This window comes from Etheostoma cragini, chromosome 3 (assembly GCF_013103735.1).
Source record: "Etheostoma cragini isolate CJK2018 chromosome 3, CSU_Ecrag_1.0, whole genome shotgun sequence".
NCBI classification, from domain to species: domain Eukaryota; kingdom Metazoa; phylum Chordata; class Actinopteri; order Perciformes; family Percidae; genus Etheostoma; species Etheostoma cragini.
The window spans coordinates 21,270,793-21,292,130 of NC_048409.1; the positions used below are offsets into that span (position 1 = coordinate 21,270,793).

Below are 21,338 nucleotides of genomic sequence, written 5' to 3' on the forward strand. Positions count from 1 at the left end.
TTTTATATACTCCTTAAGTAGGCCTATCTACAGTAAGTGCAACTTGTTTCCATTGTGTCCAATGCTTCTACTCAGTGGTGTTTGTGCTAGGCTAGTTGGTTGTAGCCTACTACTACAGGTAGCTGCCATAGAAAGTAGCTAACTCTGCTATCACCGCCTGTATTTAGCATGAGGACGTTAGCATACATAAAAATGAATGTTTAACCCATTGACTGCTGATTAAGGTTTGACCCAGGTGGGCGTTGTTTGCGTGACGTATTTAAGTCGCAAGGTGTAGGTGCGGTTTTCTGTTTCCTGTGTGAGAAAGGGGAAACCGCAGCTTCGTCACTTGTTTGGGAAAGCTTACGAACGAAATGTCTTTCGACCTGTCGTCAGGTAGGCTCAATTAAAATTAATCATTCTATTAAATGTGTTGTATTTATATTAAGGAGGAAACCTTAAATTAGGCTATAGGTTTGTCTCGTTGACTTTAACGGCATTTGTGTTGGTAACTAGAACTAATTATCCATTGTATGCTTTAGAATCAAAACCAAAGTGTGTGTCGGATTTGTAGCTGTCCCCTGTTGTGTGTCTCTCGGATTCTGTTTACCATCTGTCTCTTTTGCATATGTGTGCAGCTGTTGGTCAAGACGATGTGGTGAAGAAGGAGGAAGCTCAGAAGGATGAGTTTAATTTGCCCTGGCAGAAGAAAAAGGACAAGGACAAGGTAGGAGTTTTGTACCTTCTAACAAAAATGTACGGAAGTGTTCCAGATGTAGTTATCTATGGTTCCAGATGTAGGCTGAGAAGTAGAATTCTGTAAAACTTGTGATTGTAGCTGTGTTTGTTATACAAACAGGACAGACAAGACAATTCATAATATACATCGACTCTTTTTGAGTTCTTTTACTGGAATAAAACATCCTTACGACTTAACTTTTCTCATTTTAGGAAGGTGACAAGTCTGATAAAAAGCCCAAGTCTGACAAAGAGGACAAGTCTGACAAAAAGCACAAGTCTGACAAAGAGCATAAGCCTGAAAAATCCAAGGACAAAGACGGCAAAGAGCACAAGATAAAGCACAAGAAGAAAAAGGAAAAGAAGGAGGGAAAGAAAACAGGCTCTTCATCCTCCAGCAGTGATGAGGTAGGTGCTGCAGTTAGTTTTAACATCTTGCTAATTTAATATTAGATTAAAAATAGTTTTAGTCTAGTAAACTGGGCTTTGTTGTGTTGCATCTAAAAGTGATAACGAGCGCCCCTTACTCCACCGCTCTGTCTCCATGGGCCCAAAACACCATTTGTTAATGTTAACAAGTAGGCATACAAGGATACATTCTTACAAGGAGTATCCTAAAAAAGGGAAAGGTAACAAAATAAGATTCTGGGACGTTGTGCCATTCTGTTTCACAATATCAAAAGATATACTATTCACTTGACAACTTCTTACCAAAAATAACTATTTTCCAGCACTTTATGGGATGTGTCACTGCCCCAGTTCTCAAAATGAGATACAAGTCATCTAAAAAGATAACATGCCTGTCACACCTCATGTCAAAGGTTGGCGTGCACCAGACTAGTGGAACAGGTCTGAGCAGCAGTGCAAGTTCTTATCAGATGTGTCGCACCACACCCTCCTGTGTTTGTGCCGTTTTCATTTACAGCTCCTATTTAAATAATAACATTCCAGATCTCCAGAGTACTTTTGTAGCTTGTTGCCCTGCAGCCAAAAGTCTAACATCTAATCACCTTGGGGCTATATTCCTGTCACTTTGTTGCAGCTGTATTCACAGGAAACAGATTCCGTTGCTCACACACACGCGTTGCTCGCAAATGTATGAATACGTTTTATCATGCAAATGCCTAAGCACATCAACCAAGCCCAGGGTGGGATAGAAGGGAAAACTGGTCAGAAAGGTGCGTCAGAAAGGAGCTGTTGTTGTCTAATTGCCTTCATGAAAGTGAACACCCTGCGGCCACACCTGCCATGGCCCATAAGGTCTCTTGTACAGTGGAAGGATTTCATGAACTGTGTCAGTACAGTCATTGAAAAACCTTATTTAAGAATTATTGATTAAAATTAAAATATGATGCATCAAGCTTTTTTATATACTAATAGTAACTTTCAAAAAATTGAGCAAGTCTCTTCTAACTGTAAAACAATTTCAACTTGTATCCAAAACTGAGCAGTCCTAATTCCAAAACCACAAGAAATACTAATAATCTCTATATGTACATGTGTCAGCTTCAGAAAGGGATTTATTGCCAGGTCAGTAGCACTTACTAGGTTGGAGGTGCATACATAAAAACAGTAATATAAAATACAGAAACAAATGACACTAATGTATAGCCATTGTTTTAAAAAGGTCCGCTCTTTCTGCAGTAATAGCATTGTCCTTTTTGTCATTTCAGGCATGATACTTCCTAGCAGACCGGACTGCTCGGTCTCTCATGATCTTGTCTGTTGACAAAATGAGTGTGTGGTTGAATGTGCAGTAGTACAAACTCTTCTTCCTGTCCTTTTATTCGTGTCACTGAAAAATGCTGGTCTGGTGTAAAGAAATCTGCTGATTCAATAAAGTAAATCTTCTGTCAACAAAATGCCTGTTTTTTCTCATCAATTCCTTCTGTTAAGTGTTATTTCTGCACTACAAGAAGACAGAGCTATTTCTTTGAAGGTCACCTAAAGTTAAAAGTCCAAGATTAAAGCTGTTTTATTTCAAGATTTATATTTTAATAATACAAAAATGATAAACAATGTTTGTCAAGGTAATTGATTGGGAATCAATTTTGTTGACATAACAAAACAGAAATAAATTCTTTATAAAAAGAATAAACCTTGTGATTTAAAAGTCATGGTCAAAATATAGTAAAATGTGCAATGTTTTTCACTCTAAAGTTGTATTAAATGGAGATAAAGTAAAGAGCCCCTACCTGCGTAAATATCAGATGCCATGCATGCAGTGAAAACAGGTTTATCCAGGTTTAACTATTTAACGACAAAATAACCCTAGAGGGGAAAAAACCCTAATCGTACATAACCGACATCACATGCAATTTGAAGATGTTATTTTTGAATATAGGACATTGGGTTGGCTGTTTTTAATAAATAAAATAGTCCTAGATGAATATAAAAACATTGTTAATTTGACCCCTTAACAGAACATCAGAAGTAAAACCCAATATAATGGGCATCCAAAAATGAAAAACTACTTCAACACATGCTACACACAAGTCCAAAAGGGGATGGATCAAACAGAACCTCACACATGGAGTGAGCAATTAAGTTGTAGAACCGGTTTCATTTCACACTTAGACTGTTCCTCATTCTGCTCTTTGTACATCATTAAAAATATCTGTTCATTTTAATATGCTTTTGTTAAGACTCAGCTCAGGTGTGCAGTCACGGAAAGCTTGCATCATGTGGACGCGGTCCGTTTGGTTGTTAGAATTCCTCATGGGGGCCGTGGGAAATACACACTATGGCTTTGAAACAAAGCCAAATTAGGTTTTTTTTTCTACCAGAAACAACACTGAACACTAACAGTACACTACCATATGATCTGACAGCATTGTGCAGTTGTTTCATTTTACCAGAAGTAAGGGAGAGACAGAAGCCCCATGCAACTATCAACCAATAATCATTGTTCATCCTTCTTTTTGGAATCTAACTGAAAGATACCATATCAGACAAGAAAATGTGTTTTGGATATTCTGTTACACAATATGTAACTAAAGTTAATTTCTTTTAGTGTATTTTGCTGCAGTAGTGGAGGAGTTTTTTCCTGATGGTTACAAATTAAAGCAACCTGTGGTGTACTATTTCAGCCTCGCATGCAAGTCATGACCCATTTCCTGCACTCGCCATGTTTGAGACCATTGACGTTCTTATTAGAGGTTTTTTTCTCTCCAAAAAACACAGTTTGATTAAGAAATGATTATAGTTTTAAGTGTGCAGCATGAAGCCAATCTGTCCTCAGGTGACACCGGAGATCTCCTTCAGGTATCCTGTAACTAACAACAAACAGAGTCGATCACGTGACACGACAAACAAGCTGTTTGACATTCAGGGTCATTATTAGACTGTTTCCTAATCATAGCTACCGAACAGCTATAAAATAGAGTCACATTCTTTACTAGGCTTAGCCTTTTAAATACTTTACTAGCCTTAACATTACTAAAGAAACATAAAACACTGAAGTAGGCCGTTCTGAATAATAACTACTTTTGACTTTTGATACAACATGTACAATATATATATATATATATATATATATATATATATATATATATATCATAGCATCGACAGTCATATCATTACCTTGAATTATTAACGCTCTTATTTAGACTTACCAAAGTGCAGTGATATCATTCTTAACTCTGATATCTTCGCCTGCGGTGAATGAAATTACTTTCAATGAAAGTGAATGTTTAGAGGGAGCAGTGGTTAAGGGGCGTGGTTATATCAGGTGACGTGGTTTAGGTGAGGTGTATGTTACCTGTGTGTTTGAGAGGCTCTGTCACTCGTTTGGAAAAGCGGAAAAGCAGGAGTCACAATGGATAGCGGTAAGCTCAAATTCACATTGATTGCATTTAGCCTCATTTTACCTTTAATGTTAATGTTTATCTCAATTGACTTTAACAACATTTTTAAAATACTGCTAACTGGAACTTAACAATAACAGGTAATTTTAGGTCAGATTTAACTTAATTATTGAATGAAACGTGTGCTTTAGAAACACAATTATAATGTGTATACAAAGACAGTCGTCAAGATGTATTTTTACTCCTGCTGTATTGCTTTTGCGTTCAGATTCACAAAATAATTCTGATTGTTATATCACATTTAATCTAACCTAATACTTCACAACCTTTTCATCCTAAAAGGTTCAAAGAAGAAGGATAAGGTAGGACTATGTGTATTCTATCAAAGACACTAATTACTTGATAAGTGAATCTACTTCTGATTCTAGCCAAGTGGCTCTAGTCAGGGTAGATTCAAAAACTGATATCAAAAGGTTGCTTCTCTGCTAAATCGTTTTAATCTTTACACTTTTGCTACCAGCTATTGAGAACAATACAGCGTAGCTAACACAGTTCTTACTTTACATTGATTCATTGTGATTACTGGAATCAAACACTATCCTTGAAGACTGAACCAACACTATGATTTGTTAAAAGTGAACATTTGGCATTTTTCAGGGAGAGTGCAAAGACAAGTGTGGAGATAAGGACAAGTCAAAGGACAAAGATGGCAAAGACCACAAGAAGAAGGACAAAAAGAAAAAGGAAAAGAAGGAGGGGAAAAAATCAGGCAACTCCTCTTCATCCAGCAGTGACGGGGTAGGCCCAATGCGCCAGTTTATTTTGAGAGATCTTTTGCTGGTTACATATTTGACATGCAATAAGTTGCAGCTCAACAGGTACCTAAACACAGATCTTGTCAAAGGTTGGCACCTGTAGAACATCCCAAACAAGGCTTACCAGCAGTGAAAGTTTTAATCAGATGTGAAGCAACCACAACCACTCCTGTGTGTGTGTGTGTGTAATGCGTTTTTTATTTAATTATAGCTGTCAAATGAAAACCTTCCAGATCTGCAGATTTGTTTTTATTTATTAACCTGCACCCGAGCAACTTCTACTAGCTCATCACCATTGTTCCACCTAAGTTCTTTACATGTTGTTCACAATTGTATGAATAAGGGTGTTCCATGCAAATGATTGAAGCAAAAGGAAAACAGGTCGGATAAGGGAGTCATAAAGAGGCTGCTGTTGTATAATCACCGCTATAAAAGTGAACACCCTGCAGTTAAACCTGTCATGTTCTAACACAACATTTCTGCTCCAAAAATGAACGTCATTTTGGTGTTTGTTATGGCTCATGCTGCTGCCACAAAGATTAATACATTAAAGGTACAGAAGGAGCTGTGACACTAGAGACGTTCTTTAATAAAACATGTATCCTTTCTGCAGTAACAGCATTGTTGTTCTTGTCATTTCAGGAATGATGCCTCCTGGGTTACCAGACTGCTCTTAGTCTATTATGATGTTGTCTATTGACAAAATGACTGTAGTAGTTCTTTTTCTTCCTGTCATTACATTGGTGTCATAAAAACATGATCTTGTGTAAGCAAATTGGCTGATTCCTCAACAAAATGCATGCAGGTTGTTTTTTGCATTAAGTTCTTCCTTAAATAAAGTGTGTTTTCATCACCACAAGATGGCAGTGTTATCTATTTTTAAGGTCAATCCCAGTTTTAAGTTCAAATATGTTGAAGCAGTTTAATTGTCAAGATTTGTATTTTTACGTATGCTGTATGTGGTGGAATTTCCAGAAACGCCATGTTATGGTAAGATGTTACAAAGGGAAGACATAGTCAACATCAGTTCACTCATAGGTCACAGGTCAGGACGAGAAATATTCGGCCATTCGCCAATGACCAAACCTATTCATGAATGCATATATGTTTCTGTCTTTACAGACAGAGGGAGTTTAGGCAGCTGTGTGGTAAGGTAATGTTTGGTTTTAGGACTTCCTCCTTTTGGAGGTCGGTGGAAACGTGGTTAAGGGGCCTGCCACACATAAACATACATCCCAGGGAGAGAGAGACACTCAACTAGGTAAACTCTAGGTGAGCTTTTTTTTGTTTGGCGCCATCAATATCTTGGCATAACAAACTTGACAGCTTGAGTGAGAGCTATATGCATCTGGGGGAGAGACAGGAACCTCAGAGTTTGAAACACATAGTGGTTAAACTATACAGTCTGCCTATATTGCTCCTTGATCAAGTTCCATAAATGCTTCGGTACAAGTGATCAAAGCCTCCCCAACCTTCATGTATCCAGGAGTCACGGTGCTCCCGAGTTTCTCTATGACGCTGTTTAGATATATGACAAACAAAAATATACATCATGTAGTTTGACATTTCAATTTATTAATATCCCTTGTGTTGAAATAACAGAATGGAAATACAAAAATCTATACAAAATAAATGACTAGCATTTAATGTAGTCACTTCACATGGATAAGTGTCAAATTCTGTTGGACTACAACTATGGAACATTGAAAATCTTGGTCCGGGATGAATGTGTAATGTATGCAAAGTGCTTCCTTTGACCTGGTCGGAAACTATCAGCAGGTATTAGTGGACCAGAGTTGGAACTATTTAAATCCTTTACAGAAGTAAAAGTGAAAACAAAAATAATCCACTTACACAAAGTTCTTCAGTTAAATTTTCACTCAAGTAAAAAGTAAACAGAAGTAAAGTATCAAGGAAAAGTACTGATGATGCAGAATGACCCTCTGCAGTGTTAACGTTAGCCTATATATAAAAATACACAATGCACTAAAAGGATCAGCCGTTTACCTGACATCAATATTCAAGTTTTCATAAACTCTGGACTGTCGGTAGCATTGAGGATCTCCTTTTGCATCTTGCATGGGGCTGCAGAAAAAAGACAAATGGAGCGTTTTTAGAGAGAATAATAAATCAAGCATGCAAATGTAACCCATCCATCATGTTCAAACCTTTATTTTATTTTGGGAAATATTGATTGGAGAAATGAGTGGATGATTTACAACATTTTCTTTCAAGTTTTGTTTATGCCAAAATGGTGTGCCCATTTTCAGAATGACATAACTTTTCCATTGTTTATAATATTTCCTCACTGTTACACATTGTCATGATAGTGTACATTTGATTTTGTTTTTCTTGCTATTGCTATCTGACTTAGCACATCACTTGGATCCTTTGCATGTCCATGGCTTTTGGTAAATGGAAGTAGCACAGATCTGTTCAGGACATCGGTCAGGCGCAATCGCCACCATATAATTGCTGAAAAATCCTAAAAGAAATGCATGCAACCACAGTATTTTGGCATAAATTGAAACAAATAATAAATTACCAGAAAATTAATTAGCAACTATTTTGATATTTTTAATAAAATTTGCTCACTTTTAAGTAAACATACCAAATATATTTTGGTTCCAGCTTCACAACTGTTGCGTAATTACAACTTTTCTGTGTTTTATGTGATAGTCAAGTGAGGATATTTGGGTTTCGGACTGTTAGTCAGACATAACATGCCATTTGAAGATGTAACTGTTGTCCTTGGAAAATTGTTATTTGTAGGTTGGCTTTAAAATTTTAAGCTCTGACCCGGTACACTGGATGTTGTTTTCCCTCTAATGGAAATTTCACTGCAATTTCACAAATGTTGCATGACCTTCTCAGAGATTGAGCTGAGGGTGCATGTCAGAAAAGTTAAAAGTTCAGGCACAAGGAGACAGTGAGTGAGAGATGAATAAAGAAAGGGGTTAGAGGGCTGTGAAGGCCTCCAGGCATCCTTAAGATCCTCTAACTAGTACGTTATTTGTCTGCAGTGACAGCTAAACGTCTGTGAATTTCTGCCTACAGCTTCTAGGCAGAGGAGAGAATGAAGGGATGGAAAGATGCATATAGAGCACTACCCCCCATCATGTCTTTCCCTTTGATTTTCCCTTTCCATAAGTATAAAAATCAAATTAGGCTAGAAAATTCAAAGAATACTTCAATCACAATGTTTCAATGCTTTTTTTAGCTAACAAACTGCGCTACTCACAGATACGTGAAGTAGAAAAGATATGCAGCTATTTAGTGCTGAGGTGAGCTATTTGTAATCAGTGGATCAGAGTGATCAGAGGCCTGTTTATTGCACTCTCCTCAGCTGCTTCTTTTAGTAGTTCCTTTCAACCTTCAGTCACTTCTAACAGCCACATTGCTGTTTTGCCACACAATTACATGCACCACTTTGATTCATTAGGTAATTCAAAAGTAATTTTCTCTTTCCCACACTTGTACATACAGTTTATCTGCAGTGCAGTCTGTGTTGTGTGTGTGTGTGCTGTTTCTGTTTCTGTTTTTTCCTCTAGTGTGACAGCTTTGACTAAATTAAACACTCATCTGACTAAAACTTTAGTCTGCGTTGCAGTGGCAGTGCACTGATAATAACATTACAAATTATGAAAATAATGCTGAATGTAGGGCCTAAAATAGCAACACCAATCAAAGAGGCTGAATGGAAGCACAAGCAGAACATTCAAATCGTTTCCACTCAGCTGAAGCATATGCAGCCCTTTGTTTATCATATTAAAGTAGCCTATTGATTAGCTATTGTATTTAAAAGTTCCACTTATCTAGGTAAGCCTAAGTATGCACATTATAGACCCTTTTCTGCTCTGCTCTGTTCTTTTCTAGTCTATTTTGCGCTACAGAAGGCTACTACTGTGATCTACCTTATCTGTTTTATCGTATTATTTTCCATATTATTCAACCTTATTCTATTCTATTGTATTCTATTGTATTCTATTCTGTTGGTCGTTCTGTGATCGCACGGCAGGAGGGCGAGAATGTCTCTCTCTCTCTCTCTCTCTCTCTCTCTCTCTCTCTCTCTCTCTCTCTCTCTCTCACGTCTGGCGTCAGCGGTCTCCCAGCAACAGTCGGGTTTGAGCTCATTTCAATCACCTGCTGCTGAGCACCGTCAAGCCGCACAGACACACTCAGAGGTAAACAGGAAGCCACGATAAAAGCACTCAGAGTTCTGGTGTGTTTCTGGCAGTCCCCTTGCCTAGCAGTCCCAATGGGCTTATCCTGGCTGACTGTATTCTACTGGATCAAGGCTTACTGAGCCGCGGTGTTGAGTAAAGTGGTGTGTTGCTATCTTAGAGTGGATGGTTTTCATTTTAAACTCAATTGTTTGTTATAGGAAGTTTCAGTGACTTCACAAAATGATTTCCCCATTTCATGCTCTTTTTTTCTTACACGTTTTGCTTTCCTTTTATTATCGAGAACTGACTTTTTGATGCTGAACAGTGAAGGGGAGGAGTGAGTAGCCTACACTAGAGGAGAGGAGTGAGTGGTTCAACCCTGACTGACGTACTGACCCTCTGTCCTTAAGCCACCTCACATAGAAGAAATACATATTTGCACAGCTCTGCGGAGAGAAACGTCAAATAGAGTTTTTTTATTTTGAAAAACATCAACAGGAAGTCGTCCAATTTTGTTTGATTTGCACCCTGGTCAGCTCAGCTACAGCAGAACAGACGAGAAACCATGGAGCGCAACAAGACGCGTTGGAGAGACTCACCAAGTGGACGGGTAAAGTGCCAGTTTCTGGTCTGTTTGTAAGTCGCTTTCAGCGACAGCCGGCATACTTTTGTACCCCAGTAGGTGCACATTAAGTTGTACCAAGTGTGCGTAAATTGACTGGAGAAGTCTAGGAAAGAAAACAGTCTTGGAATGACCAGCAGCTACCAAAGAACAGGAGGAGAGAAGTAAAAAAGCGCCCGAAGGAGAGACGATTCCCCGTTTGATAGAAATGCTCTCTGTGTTGTTTCCTCCGCACATTTCACGTTGTTTTAGTGAAATGTCGCTGGTCTGCGCTGCGTAAAACCCCGGACTGCTTTCATGCCACATGCCTTGAAAAGGAACAGTTAGGCTACTTATATTCAGAGGAAACTGTGAGCGGAGCTGATATTTCATAAAGAAGGAGGCACTGGGCTACAACTGAGGACCAGCCACTGAACAGCTACGAACCATGGTGAAGTTTCATAACTCGGACCTATGGATAGCCTGGATGGTCATTTTCTGCATGGAGGGTAAGTTGTGTGACATTCGGAAACTTGTGTTATCTTCAACTACAAGCACAATACACATTGCACACAGACAATAATAATAATAATAACAATAATAATATTATTAATACTAATACTATTAATATTAATAATAACAATAGGTTATTGGGAAAATATTTCAAAAGGCTTAGCCCACATCTTCTGTCACAAATCATCATTACAGGACATCTGCATCAGTCGGCTACTGCAAAAACAGATGTATTTGGAATTAAATAGTGCCACAGGCTCAACCTCTCCTCTCTAAAAGCGCGTGCTACATTCATTTGATCCCCCCTCCTCCTTAATACTGGATGTTTGGATCAGGTTGACAAATCCCCCGCATTTCCACAAAATCTAAAGCACCGATTTAGGATGACTTTTTCCCAGTAGTCGCCATGCCATCTCTCCCCAAAGCATTGATTGTGTAGGCTACATCTTATCCACAATGCGCCCTGCCGTGGCTGATGTCGTCGCCTTTGCGCGTCTTAAACAATAAGCTCTGAATACTGCTTTTTAGAACGGTTGCGCTTGTACACTCCCCATTACAGTTTTTTTGATTGCTAAACGACAGTGGGCACAAATGGAGTCACATGTGCAAACTCTAACCACAGTCTGCACAGCATCAGTTCATGTGGAGCAAACTCTTGTTGGTTTTTCATTGCTTGAACACAGTTTTCAAATCTCTACACACTCATGCCATGGCTTAACCACAACCTGCACAACACTGGATCTACAGCACTTTGTTCAAATGCTAACACACTGCTGTCACAACTGTTAACCACACATAACAGAATAGATTTCAGTCTGGTGTCTATCAAACATGGCTGATTGCAATTTTAGCTGAAAGCCTAAGCGGGTGTCTTGTTGTAGACAAGTTCTTGAAAAGCCTATGTATGTTTTTTTGGTATACAAGCATAAAATAAGAATTTCCAAACAATTATACATTGTGCCTTTTGAGAGAAACAGGTAAAAGAGCAAAGTTTCCAATATGTCCAGGGAAGATGTCTGAGGTTACATACGCAGCTATAAAAAAAGTGAATAACACCACTTTTACTATAGTAAACTGCGTTCTTACTGTTTTTCAGAAAGTAATGGAGGTGAAAGCAATGGAAACACCACATTCATTAGAGATGATACAAACATCCTTTGTGATGAAGAAAACTGGCTGCATGATACTGGAGAGAAGCAGGATTAGTCACACTTTTCTTTGTTACTGTTATTTATGATTATTTATTTTTCCAGTAATTCCACAAATACCTAGAGACAAAATACTATATTGAAGCAAACTGCTGATTTTTGTCACTTCTGGTTTACCTTACGTGAAAATTAGTATATTACATACATTCTATATCTTTTCTTTAAACACTTTGACAGTGTGTGTCATCTCAGTGAGGGTTGTGCATAGTGTTTGGCTGCACTGAGCCTGTTTTAAGATGTTTGGTAAGAGTCGTGTTGCTTGGAAGGAGTTTTGCTCCTGATGTGAACTGTTTAGTTCAGGTGACTGTTGGTGGTGCAGACTCTAGTTAGAGTTTTGCACATTGTGTCTTCACTTGTGCCCGCTGTCGTTTAGCAATCGACAAAAACTGCAACAAGAAGTATGGTGACCAGGGAGTTCAGGAGAGGAAAACCACCGTGTGCTCCTACAATTCTCCTATGGGGAAGTGTGTGTGTGTGTGTGTGTGTGTGTGGCCCTAACAGCAAGTTTGTTGGTCTTATCTTTCCAAGTCCAATTGTGTTCTTAGTAATACAGATAATACTGCTATTGGGAGTGGATGCAAGTTTGTTTATGTTGGCTCATTGTTGTACAATATAATATCCATGGAATATTGAAAATAAAACTTACATTGTCTGCAATATTTGTTAAGTTTCCTGTAGTTCAGGGAAAGCATTTAGGAAATAAAATTCAAAACTTACAACAATAGAAATACCAAGATTAACAAATGTGCATTATTTGTAAATGTTTTAATGCAACCATGATGTATCAATAAAGATTTGGAAAATAGATTATCTTAAACACATAGTAGAAGTTATTTCCAAAAAATGCATCCGTTTATTAAAAACCTTTTTTACATAGTCTTCACATCTTTTTTTGAAAAACAGCAAGCAGAACTGAAAAATCCTATACAATGACAACCAAGTCTCCTTAAAGCTTCATGTCAGGATACACAAAGCATGTCCACCTAAACACACACACACACACACACACACCAGACTGACATGTCAATTTTGACTGGTCAATTGTGTAAGATTTAATTTAGTTCTTATTGCCAGGTCTTTCACTCCACTGCTCACTTGACTCGCTATATACCTCTGGAGTGAATGGATGTGCTGTCTTGTAGGCTTTATTCATTGTTACACGCACACACACACACACACACACACACACACACACACACACACACACACACACACACACACACGCTTATTTGATTTGACCAGTCTGACCTTTTGTCTAATAAATTTGTTTGACATAAACAAATGTAGATTGAGGCCACTCTTTGTCTACCAAAGTGATTCACATGCCCTTCCAATTAAAAAAAAACATCAGCCATTGCAATGAGTGAAGGTTCAAGTCTACAAAAGATTTTTTAGCGAGAACAAGCTACCCAGCATGTAAGAGCTCAGCAAGCTCTGTTAACAAGCCAGCTTGTTCAGAAAAAACTGCATTCTCTGGACTCAGTTTTTCTTTTTTCCTCTTGCGTCTTGGTGGGGAGTTGCCAGTGTTTCTATAAATACATTCTGATGCAGCAAAGTCAGAATTGATTGTTTTGACTGTGTGTACTGACCTCCACTTTTTGCATGTCAGACATTGTTACTAGATTGAGCTGATCTGTTTATTATGTTAGCTGACACCAGGTTGTTTTGGGGTTATTATATATATTATATATATTAAGTGTGTTTTTTGGCTTGAATGCAATACATAACATCCAGTAGGCATAGGTTTGTAGCTGACCCATACTAAACAGTTAAAGCTTTAGTGCGTAACTTTTTGATATTAATAAACATCTGCTACGTTCAAGCCATTGCCATATGAGTTGTATCAGCTCTCTTCTCAGTACAGCTATGTTCAGAAGATTGTGTTGTCCGGTGACTTTCTCGTGCAGAAGCTTGAGTGAAGATAATTACCTCTTCTGAAGAGTCCATTATGTTCTTTTAATCATCCGTGTCCTCCTTGGCTACACGCAACTGCGTGGAGGAGGGGTGTGTGCGTGATCACATAAGGCTTGTATCACGTGGATGCCCCTACAGTTTTGTTGTCATTATTTAGAATTCCTCATGGGAGCAACAGACACTAAGCACTATAGCTTTAAAAAGAAATGAAAAGAGAAGAGAGTTTTGAAAAGCAGAAAACTTTGAGCAGCTATGACAGGAGGAAGTCATATTTATAAGTGACTTGGACAGGTGTCAGCCACGGCCAGGTTTCCACTTTCAGCTTTAGTTAGAGGACATGCCATGTCCCTCTTCAGCCATCAACCCTCCCCAGTCACACATGCATATTTTAACATTTCCTTTCAATTAGTAATACAGCATCTTACAGCTACACAGTAAAGAAAAGTTGGTCTGTTCAGATCTGCAGTGCTTAAAATGTTTGAAGAAAGTTTGTAAAAGTTAGAAGAATAAACAGTAGAGGCTCTATGCTAATAAACTGATTGGTTCAGCTGTTGTCACAACAAATCCCCATAGCGATACCAACACAGTGTTGCTCTGTTCATGATGCCCCAACTTAACGATTCACCCAGAACAACCCTCCAGGGTGTTGCAGGGACCGATCCGGAGGTCGAATCAATTCAGCAAATTAAATTCAAGCAGAGGTGGTGGCTCTGAACTTGTGAACAATTGTCTGTTTTGGTTTTCTGCATAATATAGCTTATATAACATTTCAAATTGCATACACTGAAATGTTTGGATTAGCCCGCGGGCTTCCAACACACTGTCCTGTATGTTTGAAATGAAGTGTCCAGTGAAGGAAAGAAGACAATATGGAGTGTTTGTTACGCTCATTGACATTCAGGGCATTCAAGTCTGCATCAAAGATGAACCTAGACCAGCTCCTTTCTCCACTTCCCCTGTGAGCGAGTTGACCTTTGAGGATCTGCTCAGAAGTGTCTGTATGAAATTGTATAGCAATTCTGATGTGTTTGTTGTTGACATGGTCTCCTTTGCTCAGTTTGCTGATTTCATTTCAATCGATTCACCATTCCAATATGATTCATGCCATGCAGTTGAAATGGGTTCACAATGGCAACGATGGTTTTGTTTTTTGCGGGCAAAAAGACATCTGTCAAAGTAAAACCTAGGCTAAATTTTGTGGAAATGTTGTTCCAAAACCAACATTTATGAACTCTATTACAATCTATATCAGGTCAGATAACTGCCAATCACCACAACCATATTTACTGTGTTTCTATTGCTACTTCAACATTGATGGTAGTAAAAGGTAATGAGGGATGAGAATTGGATGATAGAGAACAGAGTGACGAGAGCTTTGATAAGATAAATAAAAAGTGTAGAGAGCTGCATAGCTCAGTAAGACATTTAAACCTACCCAGGTTTTTGTCTTTTAAATGTAATGTACCTAGCATTCAATCTAAAAAATCCTGCTGATGCAGAATTCATATGTCAGTTTTATCTGATAAGTAGTGTTTTTTCCCTCCTCTTTCCGCCTGCTGCTAAAAAGGAGCAGCTGGAACAAGAGTGTTGGACAGATGGAACTTTCCACCTCGATTATTTTTCTTGCTAAAAATAGCTTCTCAAAAAATTAAAAGACCCCTGGGAACGCTTGCAAAGTGCATGTGCATGCGTGCATTTGCGTGCGTATGTTTGAGCGACAGAGGCGGAGAGAAGTTCAGACGACAGGGTGCTCACATCATGGCAGCAGCCGCAATCCTGGGAGTGGGAATTAATAAATTATGTGCAGATATTTGGAGAAAAGGGAGCGCAGCATTTGCCCGGTCCCATGGTCTCTTAAGCACACATTAAACTAGGCCCCAAAGACGGCAGTTGGCCAAGCATCTGGGGCAAACATCTGATGTGGTCAGTTCACAGAGGTTTGGGGCTTTGAGGTTTGGGGGTTGGTTGTAACTTTAATCAGAGTGGCGACTGAGGGAATCATGAGTGAATGATGAGCGTGTAGCTGTTGATGGTTAATTGTGATCACTTGGGTTTCTAACTGCATTTGAGTGAGATGATTCAAACGAGTGTTGGGGAACTTTTCTAAACAGAGGCTGATCTGGAGGCAGGCGGTACGCTTGTCAAACTTGTATTAGATTCAGGTTCATCTATAACACCTAAAATGGCAAATACTTTGCTTTCCAGTCAAGTTAATTCATTGTAGATGTGCAACGTTGTCACTGCTCTATCGTTCTTTGCAGAGAAATTGTGTGAACGAAGCATTTCAACTTTTATTTTATGACAGGTAAGACTTTTATTAAAATGTCATCAGCAAATCAAGTTGCAATCCAAATCTTGTGTTGCAGTATTGCGGTAACCAGTTTTATAAGAGTATGCTTGACAAGACCATTGCCCGTAAATTAACTTCTCTATGGATTAAGTGTGATAATGGCATTATTGATGTCAGTTAAAAACCTGCAAAAGGTTCCACTGTATAAGTAAAGCATATTATTGAATCACAGAAGTCCTGCAACAGCGTTTTGTATATTTGGTGCAGAGGGGGAGGTATATTGCAAAAAATCTGAACGAAATCCATGACACGACCACTACATATAAGTGAATATACATGCTTTAAGTTTATAAAACATACTGTGACAGATTGAACCATTCAGAGTCCATCTTTTAACATAATTTTCTTTCTGTGTGTGTGTATGTATGTGTGTGTGTGTATGTGTGTGAATGTGAAGAGCCCTGGGCTTATACATATTTAAAGAGGATGTCTTCCTCCTGTCGCGGCACCCTGAAGATCCTCTCCTTGAAATGAGCAGTTTTGCTTTGCTGGCTCTTGAGGTTTGACAGGACCTTTGCTGACAGCACTCTTCCATCACATATGTGACTCAGGAGATATTTGGTACATGCAGATATAACATTAACGGCCATTAATATTAAATCTCCGCAGCTATCAATGCGTTTTGGTTTGCTGCATAGTTACATGGCAAATTGATGTTTAACAGTTGCTTACTGTCAGCGATGGTTCCAAAGGCTCAGCATGAACAAAGGGAGTGAATAAAAGTCTCTTAAATCCCATTAATCCAGGCAAAGTCATGAGTGTTTCCGCACCCTACGCTACAGTCACAAATTGGGGTTTTCCACAGACTACGCTCTGACAGAATTCCTATTGTTTCTTTGTATACTAACCTGTTTTTAAACAATAATCTGACTGCAAAACTATGTAACAGTTTTTCAACAGAAATCAAAATCAACCAAAAAGGATTATGTGTCAGCAACATAAAGAAAATTATACTTTTCTGATAAAAAATAGTGGAGCTCTCTCTATATTTAATTGATTTTATTTTACAGAAGCCCCCCTACATCATTCACTTGCTCGTGCGTGTGTGTGTGTGTGTGTGTGTGTGTGTGTGTGTGTGTGAGTGATGTATTGCTCCTCTCAATCAGTGCCTGCCAGAGGGTTGTTAAGTTGATCTCTGGTATTATCAAGAATAGTTGCTGTGTTTATCATTGTAGGCTTTTATGAGCTCAGATCAATGGCGAAGGAATTGCTCCTGTGGACACATTATTTCCACATGTGTGTGCTAACGATTGGCATGGTGTGTGTGTGTGTGTGTGTGTTTGTGTGTGTGTCTCTGGGAGCTCATATTCCCCGGGCAATAAATGACAGTGGATCCCAAAGGAGCAAGGTTTCCCCCAGACTGTGATGACGTCATCAGTTTCATCAACCAATCACAAATCCTCAGGCAGTGATAATGATGATGATGATGATGATGGTGTGGCCAGTGATGTAAAACAAGTGTTACAATTTTCATTTAAACAGATTTTACAGCACTACAGTGTTTAGCACAATACATAAACTAATTTTGCAGTACTCTAAGACAGGCAAGCACGCTGAGAGGAAGGATGGGTGGCAACTGTACTCCCTGGAATACTGCGGCCTTGCATCACAAATTTAAAATTGATTCTTAATTGATCCACACAACAACTAAATGACCTCACAGCAGTTGATGAACCCAGCGGCAGAGCTGGCTGGTGTCACACTGAAACAATGCAGATCCTGTGAGTTGCTTTAAGTGCATGATGGTCTATTGAGTCATTGTCTTGACCAGATACTTTTCATATTTTAGAGGAATGTAATTTTGTAAATTGCTCATTGTTGCACTCTAAGGGTTGTCTGTGCTTTTCTCTAATGGGTACCTCTACTGTTAGGTGCTTGTTCGAGAGCGCCTACAGAAATCCCTTTTCTTCTATGAGCTTTTAAAAGCTTCTGAAGGTCAGAGGTCTCAGACATGACATGGTTCTAATACAACGATGGAGAAGTAGTCAGCATTAACAAGCTTTTTGCTGTTGTTCAAACAATGTGTTTGTGGAAATTTCCTTAACCATGATTTTATCCCTGTGACAGCAGCATGTAAGTATAGTGGAATCTTTTGTCTTCGTGGTCAGGGTGAGCCGATAAACCTGGCTTGAAACCATCTTGTTGTCCCGACACTCACATCTGCTAATGGAGTGAAAATGCAGAAGACTGAGAGAAGAGAATGAAAGGGGAACAAAGTGAAAAAGGGGACAGACTCTCCTGCATTAAGTATGCCTAGGGCTTTTCACAGCTATAGGTAATTCATAAACTGGCTGTTGGGGCAAAACACTGTTGTTTTATTTGTGCCTTTGCTCTTTTAATCTAGTTTACTCTCTCTATTCTTAACAAGAAACACATTGTGGAAGGCAGCAAGATGGTACAGAAATTGAAAAGGTCCATTTCGTTTTATTTTAAATAATCTGATGGTTTTGGCCATTCAGCACAATAACTGCTGATATCTGGGGACATGATAACAGAGGTAAAGCATATATTATGTGAAAAATAACAATATATTGTGACTCACAGCCAAATCTGAAGTACAGCCCCATATCTTTGTCAAAGATCAAATTAAAGCTGTGATAAATTGGACTGCAATGGATTACGTTATTAAGACCCTACTGGAAAAGTTTCAGGGAAAAACAAAAGATAACAAACCCACAGATTAGTTATTTGAACAACAAAGAAAAAAAAGCAAGTTTAAAGATGATTACCTCAAATGTCAGTTTTCGAACATTTACCACTGTTTACAAACCAACATCCTGATTTAGTTTTCAAGGTTTTTCTAAGGAAATTGGGAGCAAACTTCATTTGTACACTCAGAAGGATTTTTCTTGTCTTTAATTCTGCGCTCACTTTGACCTACTATACTTACTACACGCATTCTAACCGCTTGTGTTTTTTACCCCGTCTGTACAATGTTATTGTGACTGATTGGAAGGAAGGTCAAAACTAAGACTAGACTTCTCTTCTCTGCCTCTTTTTTGCCATCCTCCTACACACTTTGAACACACAAATGACTTTCCAGGGATGAGGATGAGACTGAAAAGTGGTCCTCGCTTGTTCTATCCTTGCAGACAACGAATGAGCATGTCAAATCTGATGCATGTGAACAGCTAGGAAGAATGTGCGTTAAGGCGCAGTGAGATAGAGAAGAGAGAGAGAGAGAAGAGAGGCAAGCACCAGATAGCCCATCTGTACATTGTTACAGCAGACTTCACCTTAACGTTGGCGCTGTTGTATCCAATTGAACAGGAGTGGGCACAGGTGGGACTTTGACAAACTGGGAAACACTCAGTTTGCCAGTTTATGTGTGCGCATACACGCTCATTCAGATGCACTTGAAAACAAATTTCACAGACGTACGTTTGCAATACATGCCTACACAAACATAAATAAAATGATTTGCCCATTTGTGTGCACGAGTGTGCTCATGCATATTTTACAGAATTACTCATAGTTTGCCTATGCCATTTTTTATTTAAATTGTTCATCTTTTTTAAATGCGTATTTATACACTCATACTTAACATCTTGGTTTAACTTGATGATCCTTTGGCCACTAAAAGTTTCTTACATCCTGTGAGACCTTTTTCTTGAGGCAAACACGTAGGCGGTGTTAGTCTAACAACAATATACTGTAAGGGGCATGGGTATCAGGAGGTACCATATGCTGCTGTGCCCCTTCAACCCTTAATCCATGTGTATACTGCCTTAACTGGTTGCCCTCCCTGAGAGCCTGAAGTCTGGTGGTGGGGGCAGGGAATAACTGTGCAGTACGCTGCACACTGCGTTGTATTTGTAATGTGCTCAATTTACAAATCCACTTGGCCCTAGATAGTTTTGCCAGAATGTTAAAGGCCAAATTCACCATCACACACACACACACACACACACACACACACACACACACACACACACACACACACACACACACACACACACACACACACACACACACACACACGCACGCACACGAAGAACCTTCACCCCACCCTCCCACACACAATAATATCATGGGGATGTTGGACAGACTTAACTGATAATTCCAGATAGTAGTATTGTCACCGACCCCACTGACGGTGTGTCTGTGTCTTATTGGTCCACTATCCTACAAAAAGCCTTTTAAGTAGATCCCAGCTATTGGAGGAGCTTTAAATAAGCCAAACGCAATGATGGAATGTTTGTCCATCCATGTTTGTCCCACATGAAAACAACTGAGGGGAGGTCTTAGGGTAGATCCACAGAAGCACCCAGCACTTCCAGGACCCTTACAGAGTGCTACTGAGCATGCATACCAAATAATGATTGGCCAGACTCATACAGCAATACAATTAGCTGCATTGAACTACTTTAATGCATCTCTTACATTACAGTGCCACTGTTAATGGCAAAATCAACATGGACTGTCTATTTTAGTGAATGATTTGGTTTAATAAATCAATAATACATTAATAAATTACATACCATTTTAATGGAATAAATATTTACATACAGTGTTTGTATCATGAAACATGGGCATTTAAGTGATACCATAAACTACTCTGTCAGGACAAATAAGCTATATGGGTCTAACCTCATCCCTGCGGCTTTAAGAGAAAGTGAAGTGAGGTGATTAGGACGTGCTGTTGGGTTCTTTTAGCAAACCTTTATTACATTCACAAGCAGCTTCTGTTTCCTGTACAGATATCCCTATACGATCCCTTCTGTTTTAATATCTTTTTTTCCTGTGCTGTAATTGTATTATCACCAAAATAAGCCCTCATGATTTTATATGACTATAGGAGGATGTGACTTGCATACTTGCCTCCTCTGATGATCCGTGGCTGTTAATCCATGTCCAGCTTGTCCACTAAGAGGTGATTTGTGAATATGTAACAATGTGTAAACTATTGAGCCATGGCCCAAATCATCTGCTAAATTGGGTTTTGCTACAGATTATGTCTGTCATTTGGTCTGTGACCCTGGTTTATAGATTATGGATAGCTTTGGCTTTAGTTGATCAGTTCAGTGTCACAAGAGCAATAACTCACGTGCAATCACATGTATACACATACACAAAGGTTTGACATAGACATAGTCGCAAATAATTAAAATTTGCACCATGTGAACTGCCTTGTGTGTGTGTGTGTGTGTGTGTGTGTGTGTGTGTGTGTATATATATATATATATATATATATATATTATATTTATATATATATATATATATATGTATATATATATATATATATAAA

General features: G+C 38.8%; 2 protein-coding genes across 8 annotated transcripts in view; both read left to right on the plus strand.

The window, feature by feature from the left end:
* The first annotated feature begins 134 nt into the window (after window positions 1-134).
* LOC117942455 (uncharacterized protein DDB_G0288629-like) lies at window positions 135-6,199 on the plus strand. Of its 6 annotated transcripts, none has more exons than XM_034867920.1 (4): window positions 135-375; window positions 618-706; window positions 931-1,125; window positions 5,981-6,199. In XM_034867920.1, the coding sequence occupies exons 1-4, from the start codon at window positions 354-356 to the stop codon at window positions 5,984-5,986; spliced, it is 312 nt and encodes a 103-aa protein (XP_034723811.1). In that variant the 5' UTR covers window positions 135-353; the 3' UTR covers window positions 5,987-6,199. The 6 variants fall into 6 exon arrangements, 5 of the variants coding, with proteins under 5 accessions (XP_034723811.1, XP_034723814.1, XP_034723810.1 ...); XM_034867923.1 differs by lacking the exon at window positions 5,981-6,199 and adding an exon at window positions 2,391-2,579 and having other exon boundaries at window positions 618-712; window positions 973-1,125; XM_034867919.1 differs by lacking the exon at window positions 5,981-6,199 and adding an exon at window positions 2,391-2,579.
* A 3,839-nt stretch (window positions 6,200-10,038) lies between these two features.
* The window catches only part of igsf11 (immunoglobulin superfamily member 11), a 91,295-nt gene continuing 79,995 nt past the window's right edge, over window positions 10,039-21,338 (plus strand). For both annotated transcript variants that reach the window (XM_034867917.1, XM_034867918.1), the window contains exon 1: window positions 10,039-10,614. In XM_034867917.1, the coding sequence (XP_034723808.1) occupies window positions 10,554-10,614 (61 nt within the window). In that variant the 5' untranslated portion in view covers window positions 10,039-10,553. The remainder of the gene's footprint in view (window positions 10,615-21,338) is intronic.

Coding starts and splice junctions, on each gene's coding strand:
- LOC117942455 (XM_034867920.1), top strand. CDS start 354: ATGTCTTTCGACCTGTCGTCAG. Junction 376..617: donor GTCTTTCGACCTGTCGTCAG/GTAGGCTCAATT, acceptor ATATGTGTGCAG/CTGTTGGTCAAGACGATGTG. Junction 707..930: donor AGAAAAAGGACAAGGACAAG/GTAGGAGTTTTG, acceptor TTCTCATTTTAG/GAAGGTGACAAGTCTGATAA.